General features: G+C 33.1%; 1 protein-coding gene across 1 annotated transcript in view; it reads left to right on the top strand.

Moving 5' to 3' along the window:
• The window catches only part of LOC149776962 (palmitoyltransferase ZDHHC8B-like), a 77021-nt gene that overhangs the window by 34530 nt on the left and 17534 nt on the right, over nucleotides 1–24957 (top strand). Inside the window, exons 4-7 of the mRNA XM_089941677.1 lie at nucleotides 4158–4330; nucleotides 7758–7860; nucleotides 10422–10513; nucleotides 11608–11752. Coding sequence (XP_089797803.1) covers nucleotides 4158–4330; nucleotides 7758–7860; nucleotides 10422–10513; nucleotides 11608–11752 — 513 coding nt within the window. The remainder of the gene's footprint in view (nucleotides 1–4157; nucleotides 4331–7757; nucleotides 7861–10421; nucleotides 10514–11607; nucleotides 11753–24957) is intronic.

The following is a 24957-nucleotide window of genomic DNA, read 5'->3' as shown; positions in this document are numbered from 1 at the left end:
GCTTTGTCATGGTCAGCAAGCATATATCAGCATCATTTTGAGGATCTTCTGTTTAAGCTGTTGAATCAAAGCCACATCAAGAATCAAAGGTAGAACCAGTTGAACCAAATGTTATAGTTTCAGAGATGCCACCAAGTCTTGCAAATTGTATTACTCTGTCCACTTAAAAACCAGCCATGTGTGAGAACTCCCTCAAATTAGTTGAGAGTCATGCATATACAGATGCATTCTGCATGGTATAGAATTTTTAGTTACTTGCTAAGGTAAACTGAATACATAAGAATCTAAGAATAAAACACAAAGTAAGTATACTTGTTTGATTAAAAATACCTCTGTCCATCTAAAGTATGCTAATGTAGGTTAATTCAAAAGGATGCTTGGAAATCCTGCACATTATTTATAACACAAACATGTGTCTTAGAGGAGTTCTGCAGTTGATTCCCTTTCCTCTTATGTTCATGTGCAAACCTTTGTCTATTTCCTGAAGGTGAGACAGTAATCAAACTTAAGCATGGCTGGGTTAAAAATTACTGATTATTTTCAACTTCAAGTCAGTAGTGATGGGAAGGTGCAGAATGAATAACAGAATGAAAAAAGTGAAGGAAGAAGTGAAATTTCTCATAAAACAGGATTATTCTAAAACAATGTCAGTTGTGGGGCTAGATTATCCACCAAAAAAGAATTAAGATTTCAAGCAAAGTTTCAAAAATCTTGGTAGTTAAAGTAAAATTCATTGCAACACAACAGCAGGTTGGGATGTATGTTGTGTAATATTTTTAACACATTATCCCCTGGAGCTTTTTGTCATTTTCACCTGAAAATCGAGTAGGAAACACATTTTGAAAGCTATTTTTGAATAGACTCGAAAACACCAAATCCCCGGTCATCTTTCAATAACATACTGCCTAGTTGTGTTAGAAACATCGTTTTTCATTGGCTATTTGACTCATGCATGAGCAGAAGGGTAAAAGTTGGATTTTTAAAAAAAAAATTTGCTAAACGGAGCCATTATTTTTGTATGGAGACCACTCTTTATTCCAAATGCCCATCTTATCCTACTTTTTGCAAAGGCTTATCTGTCTGTTTTGCAGTTCATAGCGGTTTGCCTTGGATCTGAGACCAAAAAGTCTAAAATCCAGACACAAAATCTGATTCTGACCATGGTCCAATTTTGGGTTTTAAAAAAAGTCGGGTCCAAAAAATGAGGTTTTTTAATCTGTATTTTGTAGTGCAACTAGATATTCCAGATTATTTGGTATCATTGTAGAGCTACATCTGTCTACCTTTCTATCATACCACCCACTTTAGTGTATCCTGCATGACCATGATGCTGCAGAGCTCGGCAGTAGGCTACTACCTCCTGCCCCGTTAAGTCGTCGCTAGGGGTTAATGTGTGAAATGGTGGTGGGAAAATAACCCCTGAGTCATGGAAAGTTGTACAAAGCAACGATAAAGTTCTCAGCATGTTGAAACTAGCTATGCATTTGCCCTCTTGAGATGGCAAACTGTGAATAGGTGTTCTCAGCACCGAACAATCTTTATATACTTATAAGGAACAGATTTTGCTCAGAAATAGTATTCAAGGGCCATAACCATGTGGAGAAGGAAGTGTGTGGTAAATAATGAACTCTAGTGATTTTTCGTGTTCTCCCATTTGGTTTCTACTCCCACTTGTTTTGGTGATGAGGAGGAGATATTGCTAGATAATGGCCCTTGCATCATCTCTGCAGGTCTGTGTTTCATTTTGAAAGGTTAAATGATGTAATAAATGAGTTAAATAAAGCATCATTAACAACTTGTGTCATGCAATAATCAATACAGCTTTCACCATTTCATACCGTATGCTGCTAAAAATATTTTTTTCCAGACATAGTTACTTTTGCTGCACCTTCATTGCAAGAGTTGTCACAAAGCAACATTCTTGTTGTATAGATACTATTCAGTTTTGTCATGTAGACAGCTTGCATAGAAGTACTTAAGTGTTGCTAGGTCACACTTTATATTTTGAATGTGAGCAATTTGTGTAGGTGTACAGCAACTTGGCCAAATATGCATTTTGGAAAGTGTATGCATGTAGTATAGAGATTATGAGTTATAGGTTAGCCCTTGTATATTTATTAATTTTATGTTTAATATTGGGAAGCATAATCAGTATTTTAGCAGTTTAATTGATGTTTGCATAATGGTAAAGCTGCAGCAAAAATTTTCAGAGTTTCAAATTCACATTGTGGCTACTAGGTCACTTTGACACTTGAATAAATAGGTCAAAATACATGGGGTGGTGTAGAACTCTCCATCACAGTGCTACTGGAGTGTGTTTTGACCCAGAATTGTAATGTTAAATTTGTATTAGAGTCTATAGTGGCACAAGCATAGTATTAAATTCCAATTAGTGTCTGTAGTGACCCAAACATAATGGTAAAATTCTGTTGACAAACATTTATATCCATACTGTTGAATACCCAAAGCTCCATTGAATCCCCCTCCCCCATATGTAGATAAAGTCACTCAAACAACAGTCTGACTTTTGAAAATACACAGAGAATGCCATCATAATATCATTCCTCTCCCTCTTCTTGTAGAGTCTTGGAAAATGGAAGCGCATGCAGTGAAAAGACTAAATTTGATACCTTATGTTTTTCTGCCAAGAAAGGGATAAAATAAGCATCCCATAACAAAGCATGGACATTTGTGATAATGAGTGATTAAAACAGCTTTCTCTGATTTTTATTATTACAGAGCTATACTGATGAATAAACTATCTGCACAAAAAAAAGTTAAGTTCATTTTACATATACTTGATATACTTCATAAATTAGTTGCCTGACATTCATTCTTTTTTCTCAAACTTAGAATGATACACAATTTGTGTAAAGGTAGAGTTGAGAAAAAATCTGTGTGGAAAGGAAATGCAAGTAAGAAACAGTCTGTAACATTGCATTTGTGTTAATGTTATTTATTTAGTAACATTCTTACTTTTCAAAATGGGGCCCTAAGTGGCTGAGTGGTCTAAAGCATTCTCTGTTACAGATCACTACCATCTCACCTCTGTCTGCATGGGTTCGAGTCTAGGATTCGGCTAATGTGGGTATGTGAGAAAGCTTGCCAGTAGCTTCTTGTGGGTCGGTGGTTCTTTCCGTGGTTTTCCCGGGTTCTTCTTCCACCATTAATACTGGCCGCCATGTATAGCCTATTGTGTGCTGAAAAATGGCGTTAAACCCTACAACAACAACAACTTTTCAAAGTGATCAATTCAGAAGAAACTGAACCTGTGTAAAAGATGGCTTGATGGAAGGAACCTTCAGCACTTGGTTACTTATAAAATATCTGTATATCTGGTTGACATTGGTTGTCTAGATGAGATTTTGTGTCAGTTTTAACCAACAAATATGAAAGATATCAACAAATTATACGTAGACAAAACCTAAATCAGATAAATATAGCTTCCTGGTATTATATACCTCAAGTTTCCTTCTTGCCATTGGTATGTTCCATTTTTTAACGTACTTAAAGGAAATGTTAGAGTCAGTAAATTTTATTTGGGTTCAGCAACTGCAATTTTCTGATATTTTTTAAATACTTTAATTTACAGTTTCTTGATAGAACTATCTCCCACTTCATTCCCTGATCCAATTCATTCTTGATAACTCAAGCTTCTCCTCTCTTACTTGTGCTTGCTTACTATAATTTGTCCTCTGTAGGCTGGCTCATGACAGAAATTTTAGTCACGTATTAACCTGATTATCCCTCAAATATGAAATGGTTGTCCCTGACACATTCTTCTTCAACCCTGGTGTGGCTGATTGTTCAGGAACCTATCATGGTCCAAAAATACAAAGTTGGACATGTACATATAAATAAGAAAAACAATTCAACTGTTTGCATATTTTTTTATTTGCTCAGAACAATATTAAAAATTACAATTCAGACTGGTTGAACTCGTATAAAAACCAAAAACCTAGAAATAAGATTTTGCAAGTAGGTCTTTTTTCTTCTTCTCCAATTGAAAATAATTGCAAGTATCAAAAATAGTTTGCATTATTTCACTCCACTTCCTAGGGTCATCAAATATTGTGTGCTGTTTTTTTATATATAAATTTTATTGCATCTCTACATTGTGTGCGAAAACTCCATAATCTTTCATTTTCTCTCTTCAGACATTTGACCATCACTGTCCATGGGTGAACAATTGTATTGGCCGGAGGAATTATCGGTTCTTTGTCCTTTTCTTACTTTCCCTTACGCTACACAAGCTGTGCATTTTTGCCCTCAGTCTTATTCATATTTTGGACCTTCGAGAAAACCTAGCACAGCGAGGGAATGTTGCATCGTATCCTTGCAATATCTAATCAGTGTAAATTTGTATGTCACTTCCTCTATAGAGAGATGGAGATACAGTATATAGTATTTCTCATGTCCATACATCCTCCATTCCAGCACACAATTTTCTTAGTGTCACTAATCCTGCACTTTTTAGCTCACTTGGCTGTATGGCTAAGTGATCATATGTTATGGCCTTGCATGCACTTGTCCATCAGTAATTGCTTGTCATATCATCTAACTCTTGGAGGAGTTCATTGATGAGAAGGAGCTACACATTTATGAGGTGATCTTGTATCTGATTAGCTGACATAGTTAAGGCCATGTTTCTGGCCAATCTCACTGGCTGAACTTGTTACCAGCTCTAATATGATTTCAGTGAAACTCGAATATATGTCTCTTTCTTCTTGGTCCTGGAAACATTTAAAAATACACAACATCAACATATATTAATAATGTTCTTTTGCTTTGGTTCATGGTTGAATTTAATCAGTGTGATCACTACGTTCTCCGATCTAGGGTTTTGCACCTGCTTGGCTGCTAAATTTTGGGTAAGACACTAGATTGGCAATGCACATTATGAAAAAGTTAATTAGTATTCTAGAATGAATATTGTTACATGAGTATTGTTGCATTAAGGTATAAAAAGCACCAAAACATTAGATAATAAACAAATTCCATATTTTGTTTATACTTTGTACTTCTGGCCCAATTTTGAGTACTTATAGTACATACATGTTTTATGAATTGCCCGCTCTATCCAGTGGACATGTTAAGTTATGGAAGCCAGGTGAGCGATATCAGGCTCACTGATTTCACCAAATTATTGTCCTTCAAAATATTTAGCCATAGGGTCAAGAGAGGTTATGGTTATATGGTCATTAAATTCATTGTGTGTCGTCAGTTCACAATTGCATTTACAACTTACTCAGATAAATTAATGGTCACGTTCTATTTAATTTTTACAAATCAAATTTTGATAGCATTAACTTGATCTAAAAGGGTGTTGATATGAATGCTACCATTGGACCAGTCTGGGACAGCTGCCGTAAGGTGTTCTTGGGGAAGGCACTTTACTACCAAACCAAACCAAGCCAATTTTTTGTGCTGAAAAAGTGATCATATATGTGCGTGTGTGTATGTGTTGGGGGTGGGGGCTGAGATCATGGGTCCCAAAAGTGTAACATATGCCAGAAATTGATTATATGTAAACAGCACTTTTTATGTACTTGTTGCATACCTTAGAGCTTATATTTAATGAATTTTTATGACACTGACCTCAGAAATTCATATTTTGACTTAAACATGAGAAAAACAACCGTTGAAAATATTGCACATATAACTCGTCCTCTTTTTGCACAAATTACAAGTGGATACTGGCACAAACAAGCATAATAATACAGAATATTTCATTTCTAAGCATTCTTAATTGAACTTTTCTGTGAAACTTTAGATAAAAGAGTAACTTGACATATAACGAACATATATAATTGGACACCGTTATCTGCGGAACATACACAATATTAACTTTTTAGTACTTAAAAATTCTGAAAACTTTTTATTATTTAATTTGATCCATGCTATTTGCCAGTATTGAGTGGTCAGATATACACATGTGAAAAAATAGTATTTGTTAATTGACCAAATTTTGTTTAAAAACTACAGTTATTATGCATGTAACTTGGACACCAAATCCCAACTAATATGGCAAATAATCTATACATATTCAAATAAATTAAAATAAAACAATACATGTGATATTGGAAAATCCATAAGTTCATAATGGGTGGAGAGAAAACATGTATTTATATGAAACGGTTCCACGTATAACATGAGATAACATAGAAATAATGAATGTTTGTGTCTTAGTTAATAGCATAACCAAAATGCTAATCCAAAAGCAGCATAGTAGTTGCTGTACATGGACAGATTTTGCTGCATTAAGTACAAGTAAAATCCTGTTACTAAATCCTAAGTTAAGTGCAGCTCTTATAATGCAAAAATGGTAATATGGTATGTTGGTCAAGAAACGTGGCGGCCATGTACCTACCATTTTTACAGATTTAACCAAACATACATAAATCTACAGTGAAGAACATCCCTTCTTCATAAACACCAATTCTGATATTAAAATTACTACAATCAATAGGCTAATTTAACTTTGTTACCTTTGATTCAGATGAAACTTTTGCAATGTAAACAAAATTGGCACTCCTGATAGTAACTCACATTTGGATCTGCATATAACAATTTTGGAACTCCGTGGACACAAATAATGTGCAAATACTTGTAGTCAAATGGCAATACCTGTGCATGTTTTAATGATGTAAGGTAGTTTCATTTATTTCAAAAAAGTAGTATAGAGAACTATTTGAGCACTTGAATAAAAGGTCCCCATGTGAACTTACGCACTCCCCAAATAACGTCACATACACCAAATTCAGTACATTGAAATTATGACTAAAAATGTGAACCTTTATTACAGGCTGCATCTTTGTAATAAAAAGGTTTGAGCATGTCTTATTATCTGTTGGCTATTATTTTCTTCCTAGTGTCTTTGTTGTAATTATGCAGGACAAAAAATTGTACATGGTTTGATAGACAGCATGAGTTATATGTGTCACCAATATTTCCAGGTCCTAAAGTTTGCAAAATTTTAAAGGTATGCTTTTCCGGGCTTTTGATTATATGTTATTTTGTCTTTAATAAGTTCATAATGATGTATGTTATCGCGCCTAACTTTGTTAGAATTACATACAGCTGCTTCAAAGAAAGTGATGATAATGTAACAAAATGGCAGTATAAAAATAGCCCAAATTTTCAAATTATTTTGCTTTTATCAGTGTACACAAAAATTATATATGATTGTGCATGCTGGAGCTATTTAGTTATTATTGCATTTATTTATCTACATCTGACTGCTTCAAGATAAACTATAATTTTTTCACTCTAAATGCAGTCAGTGGCAGAGGTACCATGATCCTGCTTAAGTAGTATCAGAAATTTGCAGCTCATAAACAACTCATTGTGAATAATAGGTAAGTGTTGTACAATATGTAGGTACATTAAATATCAACATGATAAGATGCTTTCTACTAATAGATGGTCTGTTCTTAGTCTAGATGTACGACATTATCAGTCCTATTCAAATGTTGGGTTAATAGTAGTTTTTGATGTAGACTGAATTGTATTTGTCCCCACCACACCCATGAAATCATAATTGTAGTTGATATTGCATCAGAGAAATAGATTAATTAAACTGGGTTTATTTCAGCCGTTTACAGGAAGCAAAAAGTAAGTCTGCTTCTGATAGTAATCCAGTGTATTATGTTTGACTTGTGTACCAATATTATCAGGTATATTATCCAGTATTTCCAGCATAAACTTTATGATATCTTCTTTTACATGATACATTTACAATCCTTAACCTTCTGTAGCATTGTGATAATGTGTATTATAGGCCTGCTTATCATTCCAGTCAGTGGTCTAACAGGCTTTCATATTGTTTTAGTAGCCAGGGGTAGAACTACAAATGAACAGGTACATTAATTACTTTGATATTCCTTTGTTCTACTATAGATTTTTATTTCAAACATTTTTTGAATTTATGTGTGTAGTATGTCTTGTACTTAATTTCAAATTTGACTGTGAATCATATTTAGATTTCTTCATTTTTTAATATACACATGACATATATGTTAAAATGTTGTCTATCCATTGGTTTGTTACGTTGTGTTTCAGTACAAAAAGTCAGTTTGTCACTGGCCTTTAGCTACCAAATTTTGTGCACTTATTGCACTTTGGATAAGGAAAGATCCCTATCAGTTTTGGGGTCAAAGGTCAAGGTGATTGTGACAAAGTTCAGTAAAAAAATTCTGCACAAGAACTCAAGTTATTGACTGTCGGTGGTTAGCAAACTTTCTAGATGGCCTGTACTGCAGCAAGGAAGAATTTTAAGTTTGGGAGTCAAAGATCAAGGTCACTGTGACTAAAGGAAAAAAAAACGGGTTTAGCATAATAACTTTAATTCTAGACCACATATGTTGACCAAAATAACAATGTATAAATTGTAAAATATATGAATGGGCCTGATATAACATTGGGAAAGAGTTTTGTTACGTGTTTAGGCTCGAATAAACAGTAATACAGAAAGAGTGAGGACAACAAGCTTTTTAATTTTAAGATATAATTAATTTTCCTGGAAAGATTCTCTAAAATGAAAAAAGAAGAACTTACTATAATCTAAGAATAATCCACAAATTAAATTGCAAAAGACCTTGTAATAAATGTTCTAATAATTTCAAGTTTGAATCCTGATGGAAAATCCAAGGTGGATGACGATGACATATGCTGTAGTCAGTACTGTGCTTATCTACAGTTCCTTGTAGAAATACAAATAATGGCAATGCAGTGCTGGAAATACAAATTAAATTTGTAAGCAATGTCTTTCCAAAGTTTCTGTGTGAGCACTCCTCAAAATATTTCCAGAGAAAAAAGAATTAATCATTTTGAAATCCAGATGATCTCAGGAAAATTAGAGCTATAAATCTGGCTACATCAAAATAACTTGACATCAGTGTAAAAAGCCTAAAACTGAGAAATCTTTCTCAAAGCATCTCTATAAAAACTAACAAATGAGCGTAATGGAAAAACCAGAATTGCGAAATCGAATGGGGGGGTGTCACATGATCTTGTTTATGTCATGTACACCAAAAATGACTGACAACAACCAATCATTTTACTCCAAGAAATAAAAAATACAAAAATTTGTTTACATCTTAAATCATGTAGTCTCATCATGACCTTGGAAACAGCCAATCATTTTAAAATAAAATAGAACTTGTTTATGAAAGTAGCTACAAGTTCTGAAACAAGGTCAGAATTTAGATCAACACCTGGTGTTTATAAACTAACAGTCAAGGTCAAACAATTTTCTGAAAAAGTATCATCTCTAGTGAATAAATTTACATTATAATAGCATATAATGTAATAAAAAATTTAAAACTGACAAACAATTAAATTAAAATAAATATGAATTAAATTAGATATACGTAACAGTTTACATATGGTTGTGTTCTTACAATAATACATAAGCATGTTTAGTAAAATGGTCATGTCATGTCAGGGATGTGAGCAGTATCAGACCCACTGGATCTCTTGTTCATGGACATCAGTGGATCCATTTTGTTTGTATGGCATTTGTTTTTGTTAGAAAGCTGTTCTTAGAAAACAAGTTATTGAAGATTTTTGTACAGTATGTGATTTCAACTTAAATAAGACTTGATTTGGCAGTCTTGGTTATGGAAAATATATACTTAGGAGTTTCCCAGGGTCTATTTTAGGACATGTAGTCGTGTGATTCTCACTTATTTCTAAAAAGAAATTGTAGAAAACTCAGTAGAATGTGCAAAAATCGTGCATTGTATTTTCAAACATTTCTTTATTTCTTCAATAAATGCCTCCATTATTAAGTAGATTCCCCTTTTTATACAAAAAATTTCATTTATTGAATGCGCCCTTTTTTCATACCCAGCATTCCTAAAATCACTAGGTATTTACAATAATGTTGCATATAAAGTTAAGCCAAGTAGAAGAAATTTAATTGATTAAAATTGTTGAATGAGAATGTATTGCTGGCCTGTTAAAGGTGTACACGTAGTAATCTCTATGCATTCACTGGGTGGGATATGCTAGTATCATCATTCTGTCCATCTGTCAATAATCCTAGCTCCTAAACCACTGGGTGGAAATTCATCCAATTTGGTTCACAGGTTGCCTAAGTGACAGCCATTTGTGACAGGGTTGTATTTTTGCAGCCCCTCTCTTGGAGTCAGTAAATGGGATTGAAAGTCAGATATGTGAAAATTGCAAGTGTTGTTTGGAATAGCTTTGGACCAAAATGTATGCATGCAATTCTAGGAGGTAGACATGTAATACATGTAACAGATTTTGTGCTATGATCCCATGGTCTGTGGGTGGGTGGGGTGAGATGTGTAATAAAAAAGTTGTGGATTTGCTATGGTAATTAATAGAAGTAGCATTGATTTCTTGTTGTATGCTTTAAAATGCCATATTGATGGAATTTCTTTTTCTTGGGATAGGTAACAGGAAAATTCAAAGGTGGTCACAATCCATTTACCCGAAGTTGTTCTGCCAATTGTAAATATATTCTGTGTGGTCCTCAGTGGCCAAGGTATGTTGGTAATAGGACTTTATATTATGAACCATTAGTAGTATACATGATGTTTTTAATTTGAAAATAATGTAAGGTGCCCAAAATTGTATATTTTTTTGCAGTCTCATCTTTTGACAAAAATGGCAAGAGAGCATCTTGACAAAAAGAGCTCACGGAAAGTTAATTTCATTACATATGTTAAATTGATGCTAAAAATCAATTACATTAATACAATTTTTATTGGGTAATTGATAATTGGTATGAAGACTTTCATTTTTTGATGGAAAAATTAGGATTGAATAGGAATACAATTTTCATAATTTAATTGTTGAAATTGGGAATGTGCATAAATTTATAATACTTTTACATCAGGATTTGGGCCTGTTATTGGCCTCTAAATATTCCTACAAACGATGACTGAATATGTCAAATTCCAAAAGTCTATGGTTATGTTACTTAAAGTATTCATTGAATTTTGATTATCGGAATATAATGATTCATTTGAATCCATTTTAAGACTTTCATTACTGTCTGTACTTGCTTATAAGTGGAGTCTAACTACAAACAGTATAGACAGTGCTCTGCCATCATATAATATGCCAGCAGATCAGGGTCTATGTTTCTTTTACTGATTACTTCTAACAAATTGGATCTGCTGGTGCATTATGCAGTGGCAGCTCTGAGTCTGTACTTTTTGCAGTTGGACTCCACTTATCAGTGAGTATTCATGTTTACTCAGCATTTTGGTAAAGTTTAGTATTTGTACTCTTTATAACAATATTTATGATAGCAACTAAATTGTACCAATTATTTATTCATTAAATAATATCCATTCAGATTATCAGATTTGTACTCATTTTATTGTAAATAGATGTACTTGACAAAAACATTTGCTTCCTTTCAGTTTACATGGGTCTTGTAATAGAAAACTGCTTGTTGGAATCAGAAATTATAGGATTTATTCTCTTTGCTTCACTGGAACTGCAATAAGGCAATTGCCGAGTCAGATATCCATTATTTAGTCTGTTATTGCAGCTAATATTGTTAATAATATATATTCTGATTGATATTATACATTCTTTTTCGAATTAAAATCATACTTTGTTTTTCAGATTAAAAGCTTATGTACCAAAAACAAGAACATTACAGATAGATTCTTCAAAAGTCACATACATAGCTGCTGATAAAGATGTGAAAATTTATACAGATTCCAGTTCTAATGGGATCAGAAAAAATACAGCTGTCATAAGCAAAAATGTAAGTATCTGAAACATATCAGGTTTTTGTATAATTTTATTATCAGGAAAGTTGATGATTTTAAACACAAGGTTTAATTAATTTTAGTACATCCAAGTGATGTCTTTATTTTTAAGTATTCTGAATTGTTGTTTTTTTTCTTTACTAATTATGCTCCCACTGCCTGCAGGAGGGCCATCTTGATTTGGTTTTGTTCAGCTGTTGGTATGTCTCAAATAGATTGTTATCAAGATTATGCAAAAACCACCAAGTATAGGCAAATGGAATTTTAGCTATCTTATTTCTATGCATATACAGATGACCTAATTTTCTTGTTTTTCAAGTAATTTTTCAAACTTTTTGGATTTCTTAAACTGCAGTGTTTGGTCAGCAGTATGGGAATAGTTTTTTTTCAAACACATATGTATTTGATAATTTACATTTTGATAATTACTATCATAAAGTATGGAGCTTGTGTAGAATCATTGAAAAAAATCATTGTGATGGTGTAGCATAGTGAAGGTATGAGTTACATCAGAAGGACTGACTATAAAACTTGTGACTATTTGGTTTACAGCACATTGGTACCTAGAACTTTTGCAATTTTGTGTATAATGTTTAGCTGTCACAGAGATTAATGTTTCATAGTTTACCAAGAAAAGAACTGAAAATTTGCTTAAAGGAGACCATTCCATTACAGTTTTAAAGTGTTCAGTCCTATTCATATCGAGTAATATTTGGGCATTATGGTACTGATATTGCCCACCCCTTGAACCTATAGAAATAGATTTGTACACATTTACTGTACATGAAATTGATTCGTTAAGATAACAGTGCATCACTGTGAAAGTATTTTTGTGAATTGGGTACCCAAAAGTCTCATTGTTGTAATTTAAGCCATTTCCCTTATAATTTTGACTTGTTTATTTGTTAATCTAAAGCAGTAGTTTGTGAGCATTTTACATTTCCTAAGTTGTATATGTAACATAGTTCTCTGTATTGTTTGTGATGATATTTCAAGAATGTAAACTGTGAAACCATCATGTGTTTCAAATGGGTGATTTTCTGATGACTGGCATTTTTGTCTTGTTTTTAGATAGCATGTCAGATTTCCAGAATCCTCTATAAGTTCAAAGTTGAAAGCTTATGGTTTTTTTTTTTTAATGTCCAGGTTGTATTTAAAATAATGGGTCAGTTGGATTATTGCCAAAATTTTCCTGCACAGCAACTTGTTAGACTATGGACAAGGAAATAGACTGAAAGCAGGTGTTACAATTTAAACATCATTATTCACTTCCCTCTCTTGACACTAGTGTTTGAGAGTACAAATTTGAAGCTTTATGCAGAAATACAGTTTTCTTATAGTGATAAAGGAATAGTGGAGTGTTTGCAGTTTCACTGCATTTATATTATCTTTCTCTGGTCAAGCAATTATGTATTTAGTAAATACAATCAGTACCAAGTGTCCAACTTGTGAAGTGACTCATAATGACCGCAGATGGGGGATTTATTAATAGAACATTTCAATGGATAGGTCAGTAGTTTGTTGAAGATAAGTGTTACAAATTTCATGAAAGAATTTTTATTAGTTTCTTAAGTTTTGCTATGGATTAGTTCAAAAGCAAGCTGTAGAAAACACCCGTTTTGAATTGTCTAGTTGTATCATACATTTAAAATGAGAGAAAATATAATTTCAGAGTTATAGTGCGTGTCCTATATTGTAAATATGTTTATTAGTTTAGGTGTAATTTTGCTGTGTCTGTTATTGAAAGGTCAGGATTATTTCTATAAACAGAATTTGTATTTATCACTATTTAGCACTATTTCAATTCTGTAAGTAAAATTGTTCCTACTTGCACCAATTTTTAAAATCACACCTATTTGTTACAGCTTTTCAAACCCAGTTTCGTCGGGCTTTAGTACCACACCAAGAATCTTAGCTGTACATAAATTTTCCTCATTCTGCTTCCAGTGTTAGTTCTAACAGTTCATCTGAAGATATAAAGATGATTATATTGTTTACCTTGACATGATAGATTGAAATTTCACTGGTTCTAGATTAGATAGAACACATTGAAATACTATATGTACTCACTTATAAGTTGAGTCCATCTGTAAACTACACAGACTGATATCAGCCATTAATTAATGCACAGGCTGATAATCCTGATATTATGCAGATCAGGATCTTTGTTGTTTGCTGCTTGACTCTTCTTATAAGCAAGTATATAAGGTGACTTGTATCTCGTGATTAGCTCACACCTTTAATACATTACATTTAAAATGGATACGAATATAAACTGATAAGACCAGATCTGAAAAAGTTATTCTGCAGTGAAGGACATCCATCTAGAGTTGGTTTTGAAAACGAAACAAATTTACATTATAAATTTAATTAAATCATTCCTTTTGATCAGCTTAAGGATCTTTTTATGCTAGTACCTTTTTTAAAGAGAAATGTTCCAGGTCTTGTTCGTCAGAACAAATTGAAGTATGGTGTATGGTAACACCAATAAAAATTTAAATATTACTTGTACTGTATTCGATGTAATACCTGTATTGTGTTAGAAATTATTTGGGCAATTTTCATGTGGTTTAAGATCATCAAAATAACTGCATATGGACATTATTGTCCCCAGTGTACACAGAAAAAACCCATCTCTCTTCTAGGGCATAACCGATTAGCATTTTTCTACTGATTTCCGATTCCGGATTTTGGGCATGAAATTTTTCCGATTCCGGATACGATTCAATTAATCGGAAATGCTAAATTAAAAGGTTTTTCAAATTAACTTTTTAAACCGTGTTACACACGTTTTGCATATCACACCAATGTCACAAGGGGAAGGATATGACAGGACTATAGCAAAATGCAACGAAGTTCAAAGCCACAAAGAATCCATGAAATTTTTTATTTTTGTAAAATGCACTGAAACCAGCTGCCAGTTCCGACCCATTCTTTGTGCAACAATTAGTTGATCTTGCCGCCAGGCTTTAATTTTCCCGCCTTAATCATTTATGTCGGCAAGCGGCCAGTTCCATCCTGTACTTTATTCAACAATTAGTTGATCTTGCCGCCATGCTTTAATGTCGCGGTCAAATAAAAATAAAACAGGCTTTTGTTTGGTCCTATAAAGTTGGCCTCTTGCGGCGACTTAAATAAAAGCAATGAAATCTGATCGATTCTTGCATTTTCCAAAATGATCGGTGATTGAAACAAGTTTATTGTGCTGTGAAAGTTTCCTTATTAACTTTATTTATATTTACGATTGTAAGAATCATTTTCTTTTAATACCTCATTAGCATGTGTCAATGTATTCAGTATTATGCCTTCATTATTGAGGATGCTGACATAAACGGGTAGGACTGTATTATATATTTTAATAAATTTAAATCTTTCGGTCTAACTCAAGTATTATCGTTTCACTTTATTAACGCACTATCGAATGACACGCAGTGTTAGACACGGTGCTATAGAAATTCAACTTTATTATTTTTATTATCCGAATCGGTCGTTCCTGCCTTGTCCGACTCCGATTAATCGGAAGTTCATACTATCCGGTGGAATCCGATTTCCGGATCAAAAGTCGGTTATGCCCTACTCTCTTCATCTATGTTGGGAGCTCTCTACTTTGAAATTACATTGTCCCCAATATGGTCGCATTGAATATATGGGATTTATTTTTTAGACTAATTTAGCCCATTAAGTTGTAGCAAGACATCAGACATGTTTAATGATAAGTTTAAATAAATTAATTATGTTCTAAGTGTGTTTTAGCAGCTGTTTTCCTGCCACCCAAAATGCAACAGTCACATAATATGTGCCCAGTAAAGGGAAATGTGTTTGTGAGTTTTGACAAAATTTAATGGCATGTACTTATAAAGGAACATGTGAGTGTTACATCAAATACAGTAATTCATACAACTAGTATTTTGGAAATAGCACAGGTTTATTTTGAAAAGTTTTAGCTCACCTACCACAAGGCCAGATGAGTTGATGGTATGGTCCTTCATCCATCATGCACTCTTCTCCCATTCACAATTGTTATTTACAACTTTTTATCTATGGCCACTTCACTGTTTTCCAGTTTTACAGGACCATTTTAGCATCAGCACCTTTCGGATTTGTTCATTTAATACCAATGCATCATACAGTATGGCCATTCTAAAAAAAATGCTCAGTAGAACTGTACCAAATTTTACACAAATGTATGCTAGCATTAATACTTTTTGAAATTTGTTCAAATGCTGCTGATACACTTTCAAATACGGCCATCATTAGTAAAACTGGAACAATGTTTGAATGACTTACTAAACAGAATTTGACCAAATTTGGCAGCATTATTGAATTCCAGTCTATATGGTACTATTCCTTTGTACAGTATGGTCACCATCACTTACAGTATCTTAGCATTTAGAATGTCTTTTCAAAATTGCTCAGCAGAATTTCATTTGATTTTACTGGAAGCATGGTGGCATTAAGATCTTTCAAAATGTTTATTGAAATCCTACTGATCTATCAAATATGGCCACCATTGCTAAAACTAGATTAACTATTGAAACACTTTTTCTCAAACAGTTCCAAAACAAAATTTGACCAGTTGACAGTAAGCGTGGAGAGCTTTCATGTAAATGATGCTGATCTGATGTCAAATATAGCCCCCAATTGCCAAAAATAGAAGAAAAAACATTTAAATGACTTCTGAAAAACCTCAGCAGATATTTACCAAATTTGACAGAAATCATCCTGGCATAGGGGTTTTGCTAGAAATCATCATGGCATGTAGGGCTTTTAAGTTTGCACAAATGATTCCACAATCATAGATGGCCACCATTATTAAACAAATAGACAAATATAAACAGTATCTAAAAAAAAACCTCTTTAACAGAATCTTAGATGGAAAGGATCCTGGCATTGAGGTCTTTTATAATAATAATAATAATAATAATAATAATAATGATAATAATTGTTTGAGGGTAACTCTATTATAATATACCATTCTCCCTTTAGGCCTCGGGATGATCAAACATTGGGCAAATGATGCTGATATGCTATCATATATGGATGAAAGTGCCAAAAATAGAGAAACCTTGAAACAGTTGTTTTCTTAATATATGCAGTCAAAAGCACTGGAAGAAATTTGAACAGAAAACATCCTATTTACCCAGATTTATTGGTCAATTTCTTTCACATTTTTCTATTAGGCAGATACAAGCCAGGTGAGCTCATTGGGGCCTCACTGATTATTTATGACAAACTTCTCACACTGATTAGTTCTGACAAACAGCCTTTAATAAATATTCCATATACATGCAACTAAGAAATGTTCTGTGCTCATCACGACAAAGGAAATAACTTTTTCAAGGGAAGTAAATCTATAAAGAAGTGTTTATATTTTTACAGGCTTTGACTGTGAGGAATATACCAGATGTTGTGCTATTAGTATTTATGTTCAACAAGAAATTGCATATGTTGTAATCTTTATTTAAGTATGCTAATGATGTATATTCTTTATGTATTAACAATTTTTTTATTTTTTTATTTTTTTTATCCAGATCTTTTTAGCATGCCATAGAAGATTTGCTGTCTGCACCAACTACTCATTTCTGAATTGCTGTGTGTGATTTATAAATGGTGATATGGCGTAGAACTAGCTTCTGTATAACCTACATGCTATCAGCAAGGAACTCACTTCAAATCGGAAGCAATTTGTTTATGTGTCAGAGGAACCATACTATTCCTTGGTCATATTTAATTTTTTTTTAGTTTCCCTTAAAGTTGAAGACCACTCAGATCATCTTCAGCCAAAAATCGTTCATATTGAAGGAAAATTTAAAATATGATCATATTTAGCACATCAAAATTAAACAAAATGAGAGGTCACCAAACTTGTTTTTTTTTTAACTTTGGGTATCATTGTAGTATGACCATTTTTATCAGATATTAAAAAAGATTCAGTGTTTGGGCCTGAAGGAGACATTTTTAGCACACTAGGCAGTAAGACCATGTAAGTTTACGGTATAGCCCAGTATCTGTCGTCAGTCATCCATCTGTTAACAGTCACTTGTTACTACTTTGGAGTACACATTTCTGATCCAATTTCAATCAGACTTGGAATTTTGGCTTTATATCATCAAAATCTTAGACAGTTTTGATAATGAGTAAGATACATGCATATTAAAGTGGTGATCTTGCATCTGATTGGTTGAACTTGTTTCCATTCTAGAGGTAATATTTCTGATAAACATGGAACATATGCTTATGTTCTCAAAATCCTGGACATGCTTGAAAATTAGCACCAATGGATGCTAAATTTCAGATTCAAATTTGATTAGATTTGGAATGTATTTATATTGACAGAGTCTCAGAAGAGTTGAATAGTGAGCAAGATTCATGCATACTAAGATGATGATCTAAAATCTGATTCACTGAGCTTGTTACCACTTCATTGGCAGTAGTTCTGATCTGATTTTGGTCTGACTTGGAATATGTGCTTATATCATCAAGATCCTGGATGAGTTCATTAATGAGTAAGATGTATGTATATTACTGAGGTCAATTTACATCATATTGACTTAGCTTGTTACCACTCTTAAAACTATATTTTTGATCCAATTTGTATAAAACTTGTAATATTGGCTTTTGTCATCATGTTCCATAATGATCACAATCCATTGCTTATTAAGGAGCTGATCTTTCGTCTGATTTGCTGACCTTGTATTCAGTCTGGAAGCCATATTTCTGACCCAGTTTTGATCAGACTTTTAATATAACTTGAAGATATTGCATGAATTGCATAATCCACACATTGATGAGGTGATCTTGCATCTGATTGTCTGAGCTTGTTACCACTGTGGATGGAATATATTGTATCTGGTTTTAGTCAAGCTTAAGATATAGGCTTATAATAATATCAAGATCTCATACAAGTTATATAATATGTGGGCTATATGCATATTAATGAGGTGATTTTGATTTGATTGTCTGAGCTTGTTACCAGTCTTGAGACTGTATTTTTGATCCATTTTTTTATCAAATTTGGCAAATAGGCTTTTAAATCATCAAGAGTTTTGATGGGTACAATTGTGAGCAGGATGCATGCACATTAAATGAGGTGTTCTTGCATCAGATTGGCTGTACTTGTCAGCCCTTTTTATCATGTTTCTGTTAAACTTGGTAAATTGGCCTATCTGATTTAAGATTTAAAGTGTGATTATTATGAGCAAGATTTATGTGTATTTATGACTTGATCTTGCATCTGATTAATAGTTCTTTTGCCATCAAAAAGCTGGTATTTTCATAGGGTTATGATCAAACTTGGTAAATAGGCCTCTGTCATCAAGATCATTGTTGATCATATATTATCAAGATATTGGATGAGTTTTATTATAAGTGAAATCTGCAAATACTAATGAGGTAATTTCGTATCTGATTGGTTAAGCTTCTTACAACTCTGGAGACTTCATTCAAATCAGAGATTGCTCTACCTTGGTAAAAAGCTTATATTATCATAGACAGGTTCTGTATAATAAGTGAGATCTGCATACATTAATGAGATGCCTTGCATCTGCTTGTCTGAACATTCTGCTTTTCTAGGTCTAGAGACTGTATTTCTCATCTAGTTAAAATAAAACTTTATGTAATTGGTTTATATCATCAAGATCTTGGATGACTTTGATTATGAGCAAGAGGCTAAACATGTTAACTAAGCCCTTACATTTGGAAAGAATTGTTATCAGGATATAGGTATAACGGGTAAAATCAACATGATATAATGCTTGGGACATGGTTTCTAGGCAGCAATTTTGTGTACTGCATGTCAGATAACATACACTCCTAACCATTTTATGTTGTCATATATTTATTGTCTCTGACCATTTGAGATAATATTTGGTATGCAGTTTTATATTGAGGCTGTGTTGATTTGTCATCTTTCTGCATCCTCATTTAGCATAGTTCTGGCCTATGATTGTAAGACCCACTCAATTTGTTTCCTCATGGTAACTTTCTGAACTATTATTGGATTTCAACCAGGTTTGATATGCAGTTCAGTTTGATATTGATAGACTTTGTGTTTGACTTCCCACTTTCTAGGTAATTATTTACAAGAGTTATAGCTCCAGCTTGCCAGACCCATACACTTTCCTTCCCATAACATAAATCCTGTGGTCATTATTTGATTTTAGCCAGATGTGGTTTGCTGCTGGAAAGACCTTGCCAGAGTTTGATTGTCAGTGTGTTTCATCATTTAGTGTAGTTTAAGACCCTGATTTGTCAGACCCACACACTTTTGTATTGGCCTTATAGGCTCAGGATGTGGAATAAGCAAGATGAATCCATCTGCTTGTCATACGAAGTGACTGCTGGAGGCAGCCTTTTTACCTGGAATGGGTCATCTGATTGTTTCCCAGCTGAGAAGGTCTTGAACTTTGTTAAGAGTGTGATTTATTTAAATAGTTTTATTTTAAATATATTGCCCTTTCTTGGCTTTGTGTTTTATACCTTTTTTGGAGATACCTAATTTGCATGGCACTGTATAGCCATGATTGTGCAGGTATGGCACTCAGCCTTATACATACATGTACTCCTGACAGTAACTCAATTATAAATAGATTTCAATCAGATTTAGTGGGTAGCTGAATTGTACTGAGACCCTGGCAGAGTTCAGTTGGTAATGTCCTGAATCTTTTAGCAGAGTTAAGCCATTGATTGTCAGAGGCATCTACCATTTGTTTCAGTGATATTGGATTCCAGCTTAATATTATTGAGGCAGTGGCTGAGCTTGATAGTCGGTATTCTGCATCATTGTCTTGAGCAGAGGTAAAGCCCTTGGTTGACAAAGCCAGACACTTGTATTCCCACACAGCAGGTCATTTATTTATGACTAGATTTGATCAACACAGTTGGATTGGCTGTTGTACCTAGCCGCCTTTATCCTATATTTTTGGATATGTAAATCTCTTCTTAAAAAAAATGTTACCCACAAGTTTTCCATCTCTGCCATTAATGTTATTGTTAATCATTATTTTGGGATATACTGAGTAAGAAAAGTTACAGTTTGCACACAAAAACAAAGATGATTTTAAAATGAAAGTCATCATGATTTAAACTACCTAAAAAAAGACTGTAAAGAGTTACAATTTGTACGATTATCAACGGTAGTGGAAAAATGACAAAATATTTAGTTTTCTTTAGATTTATATAATATGTATAAAATTAACACCTGTTGGTGGATATGCTAAATGATACATTGTGTTGGTTGTGGTAAGTAGTTCCATTCTGAAATTATGTTTCCCAGTAGATAAAGCAAACATTCGGTAAAATAAAATAAAAACTTGATAAAACTAGTATACATAATCTTTAATTCCAAATAAAATTTAATTAAATGTGTAAAAACCATTTTAATCTGTCCTGTTGGAACTGTATTATGAATGGTCAGTTCAACATCGTCAGTCTCTAGCAAGTCAGATTGTTGATGCCCTGTCATAATTGTAAATGCCTTATAAAAAGTATGCACTGAACGCGTTAGCCCTATTATTATTATTAGATACTGTTAATTGTCCTAACAAGTGGAATACTAAATTCTTCTAACATTCACCTTTAGATATGCCCAAGATTTAGAATAATTTTAAATCCCATTTTAGTTTATTAAGCTTAAATGCAGCTTCTCTGTTTAGACATTAGACTTAACTATTTATCATCGAAAGCTGCTTTTTCTTCTACATTAAAACGAAAGAGCTGTACACCACAGTGCTCAAATTATGATCTGCTCAACATCATTGTAACTCGTTCAGCTTGAAATTTGAATTGTAATAATGATAAGACACTGCAACAATACTCAAACCTCATGTTTACATGTGTTACTTTGTTAATGGTTCATTATTATTATTAGCCATCCAAAAACATAAGGTAAAGATGTTACCAACATTATACCTCATAATTTTGTACAGTTATAGCCCTTACTTGTTGGACCTAGTCTCTTTTATTCTTGTAAAGAACTAGATTCATTTTAAATGGATTGCAACTAAATTTGTTTCAAAGCTTGATGTTGTTGATACATCGAGTTCAGTTTTATTGATGATACTTCAGCAAAGTTCGGTTGCTGCAGTTCACCTTCATTTAACAAAGTTAAGGTCTCTAATTGGTACACTTTATCATTTCTGCATACTGATTTTTCTTGTTGGACTTTAAAACAAATTGAGCATGCAGCATAATATGAATCAGACCTTGGCTGGGTTTGATTGTCATTGCTGCTTAGCTATGTTTTCATGATGCAATACTTTATTGTAAAGTTACTGCCTTCTCTTGTCAGACTCACCATCTTTCCTTTCTGCACAATAAATATTTGGTATGCAACTTTATATTGATGACACCTTAGCATAGTTTGATTTCTCCATATTCAGTTTGTATCTTTAAGCAGAGTTGTGGCCCCTGGTTCTTGGATCTCATTCGCTTTTGTTTCCACATAATTCCTTTAATTATTGTTGGATTTCAAGAATATTTTATGTGAGTTCTGTATTGATATAATAGAATTTGATTATCAGCTTCCAGTATAATCCTTGAGTGGAGTATTTGGTGTTGAATGTTGGTTTCATATTTTATGTTCTGCACTAGATTGATGAGGCCTCACTTAGATTCCTTTGTCATTGTTTTACGTCATCAGTAGTCTTCGTTTACAAATGTACCTAAAGTCGTCTGTATTTCACCATTGTGTTTTAGCCTCTTCCTAAACAAAACTACACTTTCCTGTTTCCAACAAAATGCAGAGGACATAATTTCCTAGAATTAGCTTGTTCTGATAAAATTTTCAAATATTTGTGTATTTCGGTTGAGCTTCCTCAATAACATGTAGGTTGATCATTTATACATGTTTCATAGTAGCTTTGATTTCTTTATTAATGTTTAGAGCTTCATGTCATCTTTTGCTTCAGATGTGCTTTCATTTATGTGTTAATAATCAGTTTGTCATGATTATAAATTTGTGCTAAAGTTGTCCATTTATAAACCATTGTAAAATAAATTATATCTATCTTGGTGTAAATGTAATCAGTAGTAATTGAAAAAATGTAAATATAAGCACTTGCAATAATTTAGATTGAAAGAGTCAGTATTGTCTATATTTAATAGCAGTAATACATTTTCTTTCAATATTGCCATGCTTACCTCTTCCAGGATGCAAGTCCCCTCCTCCAAGCTCATACTTCTGACCTCCCATTAAATTAGATGGAATGTTCTAGAATTCCTAGAAGAGAAGGAACACAGACCCTACAGAGAACTCTTAACTTAATTCCCCTTTTATCTGTGTTAGCCATGAATTATATGCATTGATTTAAATTATGCTTATGTCTTCAGCAATCATTTTAAATTTATTTAAGTCTGGTCACTGTGATCTCATTTTGAAACTGATTTCCCCCAATTATGATTTAGGGCCAGATATATATGAAATCAGACACTTTTATACATGATTATTTGACTAACACCAAAGAGCCCAACCAGCTTGTTTTAAAAACATGTATCATGAAGTGTCCATGTCTGTGTTAAAGTTCTTTGCTATATTACTCAGAACATTTACACATCTAAATCTCAATTTGTCCTTTGCAAGAGGAAAGGTCTTATTACTTTTCTGGTTTTTGTTCTATTCAATTCAAATGCACATTTTTATAATAATAGATTCTTTAGTTGGGAGAAAGCATGTCATTGGCAAATTAGCATAAATTAATGTATTAGCTTTGTACTCTTTAGCTGCATTAGATACAGACAACTAGGTGGGAGCTTTATCAAATGTCCCTTTGAATTCTACTTTCATATTCATACTGCAGTTTTATGTAGTTGACTGTTGTAAATTATTTGTTTAATGGGTCTTGTTTTGAAGTGTATTTGGATAATAATTTTTAACACAATCAGGCACTCTCCTTCTTCCTGCCATTTACATCATCTGTACTTTAGTATCTTAACTAAACATTATAAATGTAGAAATAATAGCCCATTAACATCTACAGCAGGGATTTTTCTTGTCAGTGTAATGAAGTTTATATTATCGGTTCTGAATTATGTATTGGTTGATTACGGTCCTGAGTTACTTGGAAATTATGAGCAGGAGATTTTACACAGTAGATAAAAAGTTGTAGCATTTTTTAACAAATGTTCAGTTTCATAAAACTTAAAATGGTCAGGGAATGAAAATGGTATCTTTTGATTTTGTGTTATGAAGTTCACAGAGTTTTTATCAAGTGACCTTAATGTTTAGAACCAAAGCACAAGTGATAAAGGTGTCGTTATGGGGTAGCTTTAGCTTTTGATTCATGAGCAGTCTTTGCTTTATATAAAGATATAGCTTAATATAGTGGGAAAGGGAATTAACTCTTGTCACCTTGAAATTGTCTGGTAGGCCATGAACTATATCTTTGTAATGTACAAAGTACGTGATGAGCTGGAAGAAAAAGACCAACATTATTAAAAGTAAAGCTACATATGCATCATGAAATTTATACTGTCTTATTATGAAAGTAAATCATTTACCAGAACTTTGAAAAGAGTGTTACATTTTTCTACCAACATATAAGCATATTAAAGCCTTCACAATTTGTAATAGTGCCAGTCCACTTCTTTGTTTCATATACCAGCTGGTAATATTGGGCTTGATTTTTATGTAATAAAACCTGCCAATATTTACTTGTAAATATGATAAACTTTAACTCTGATTATTTTACCACTGTTCCAAAAGTAGGTGATTCTTGCCAACTTCCCAGAGCTTGATGATGTTCAATTTTTTACTGGACAAATATCTTGACCAATGTTGCATGAGAAAATGAAAAAATACAGTAAATTGCTTTTTGCTCTTTTACCTTATACACTTGATCATAAGTTGAGTCCAACTGCAAACAACATAGACCCATATCTGCCAGAGCATTATGTGATGGTGGATATAGGTCTTTGCAGTTTCAAGTTGGTCTTGACTAATAGGCAGGTACCTGCTACATATAGTACTTGGGACATAGATTTAAATTTTTCTCAATACTGTACAGCAGTTTGTTTTGTCATGAGGAACAAGCATTGGTAGCACTAGATGCAATTCACACATTAAATAAAATTTGTGCCACCATTTTGGATTCAGTGAGTCGATATCATGAACTTTTGAACACAAACTTTTAAATATCAGGATGTTAACCTATATGTAATCTATGGTGTGACCTAAATTTTGAATCCTGATTAAATTGGGACTGTT

Source organism: Sinohyriopsis cumingii, chromosome 18, assembly GCF_028554795.1.
Source record: "Sinohyriopsis cumingii isolate HCF-2022 chromosome 18, ASM2855479v2, whole genome shotgun sequence".
NCBI lineage: Eukaryota > Metazoa > Mollusca > Bivalvia > Unionida > Unionidae > Sinohyriopsis > Sinohyriopsis cumingii.
Note: the sequence above shows the minus strand (reverse complement) of the source record. Positions and strands in the feature narration are given on the sequence as shown.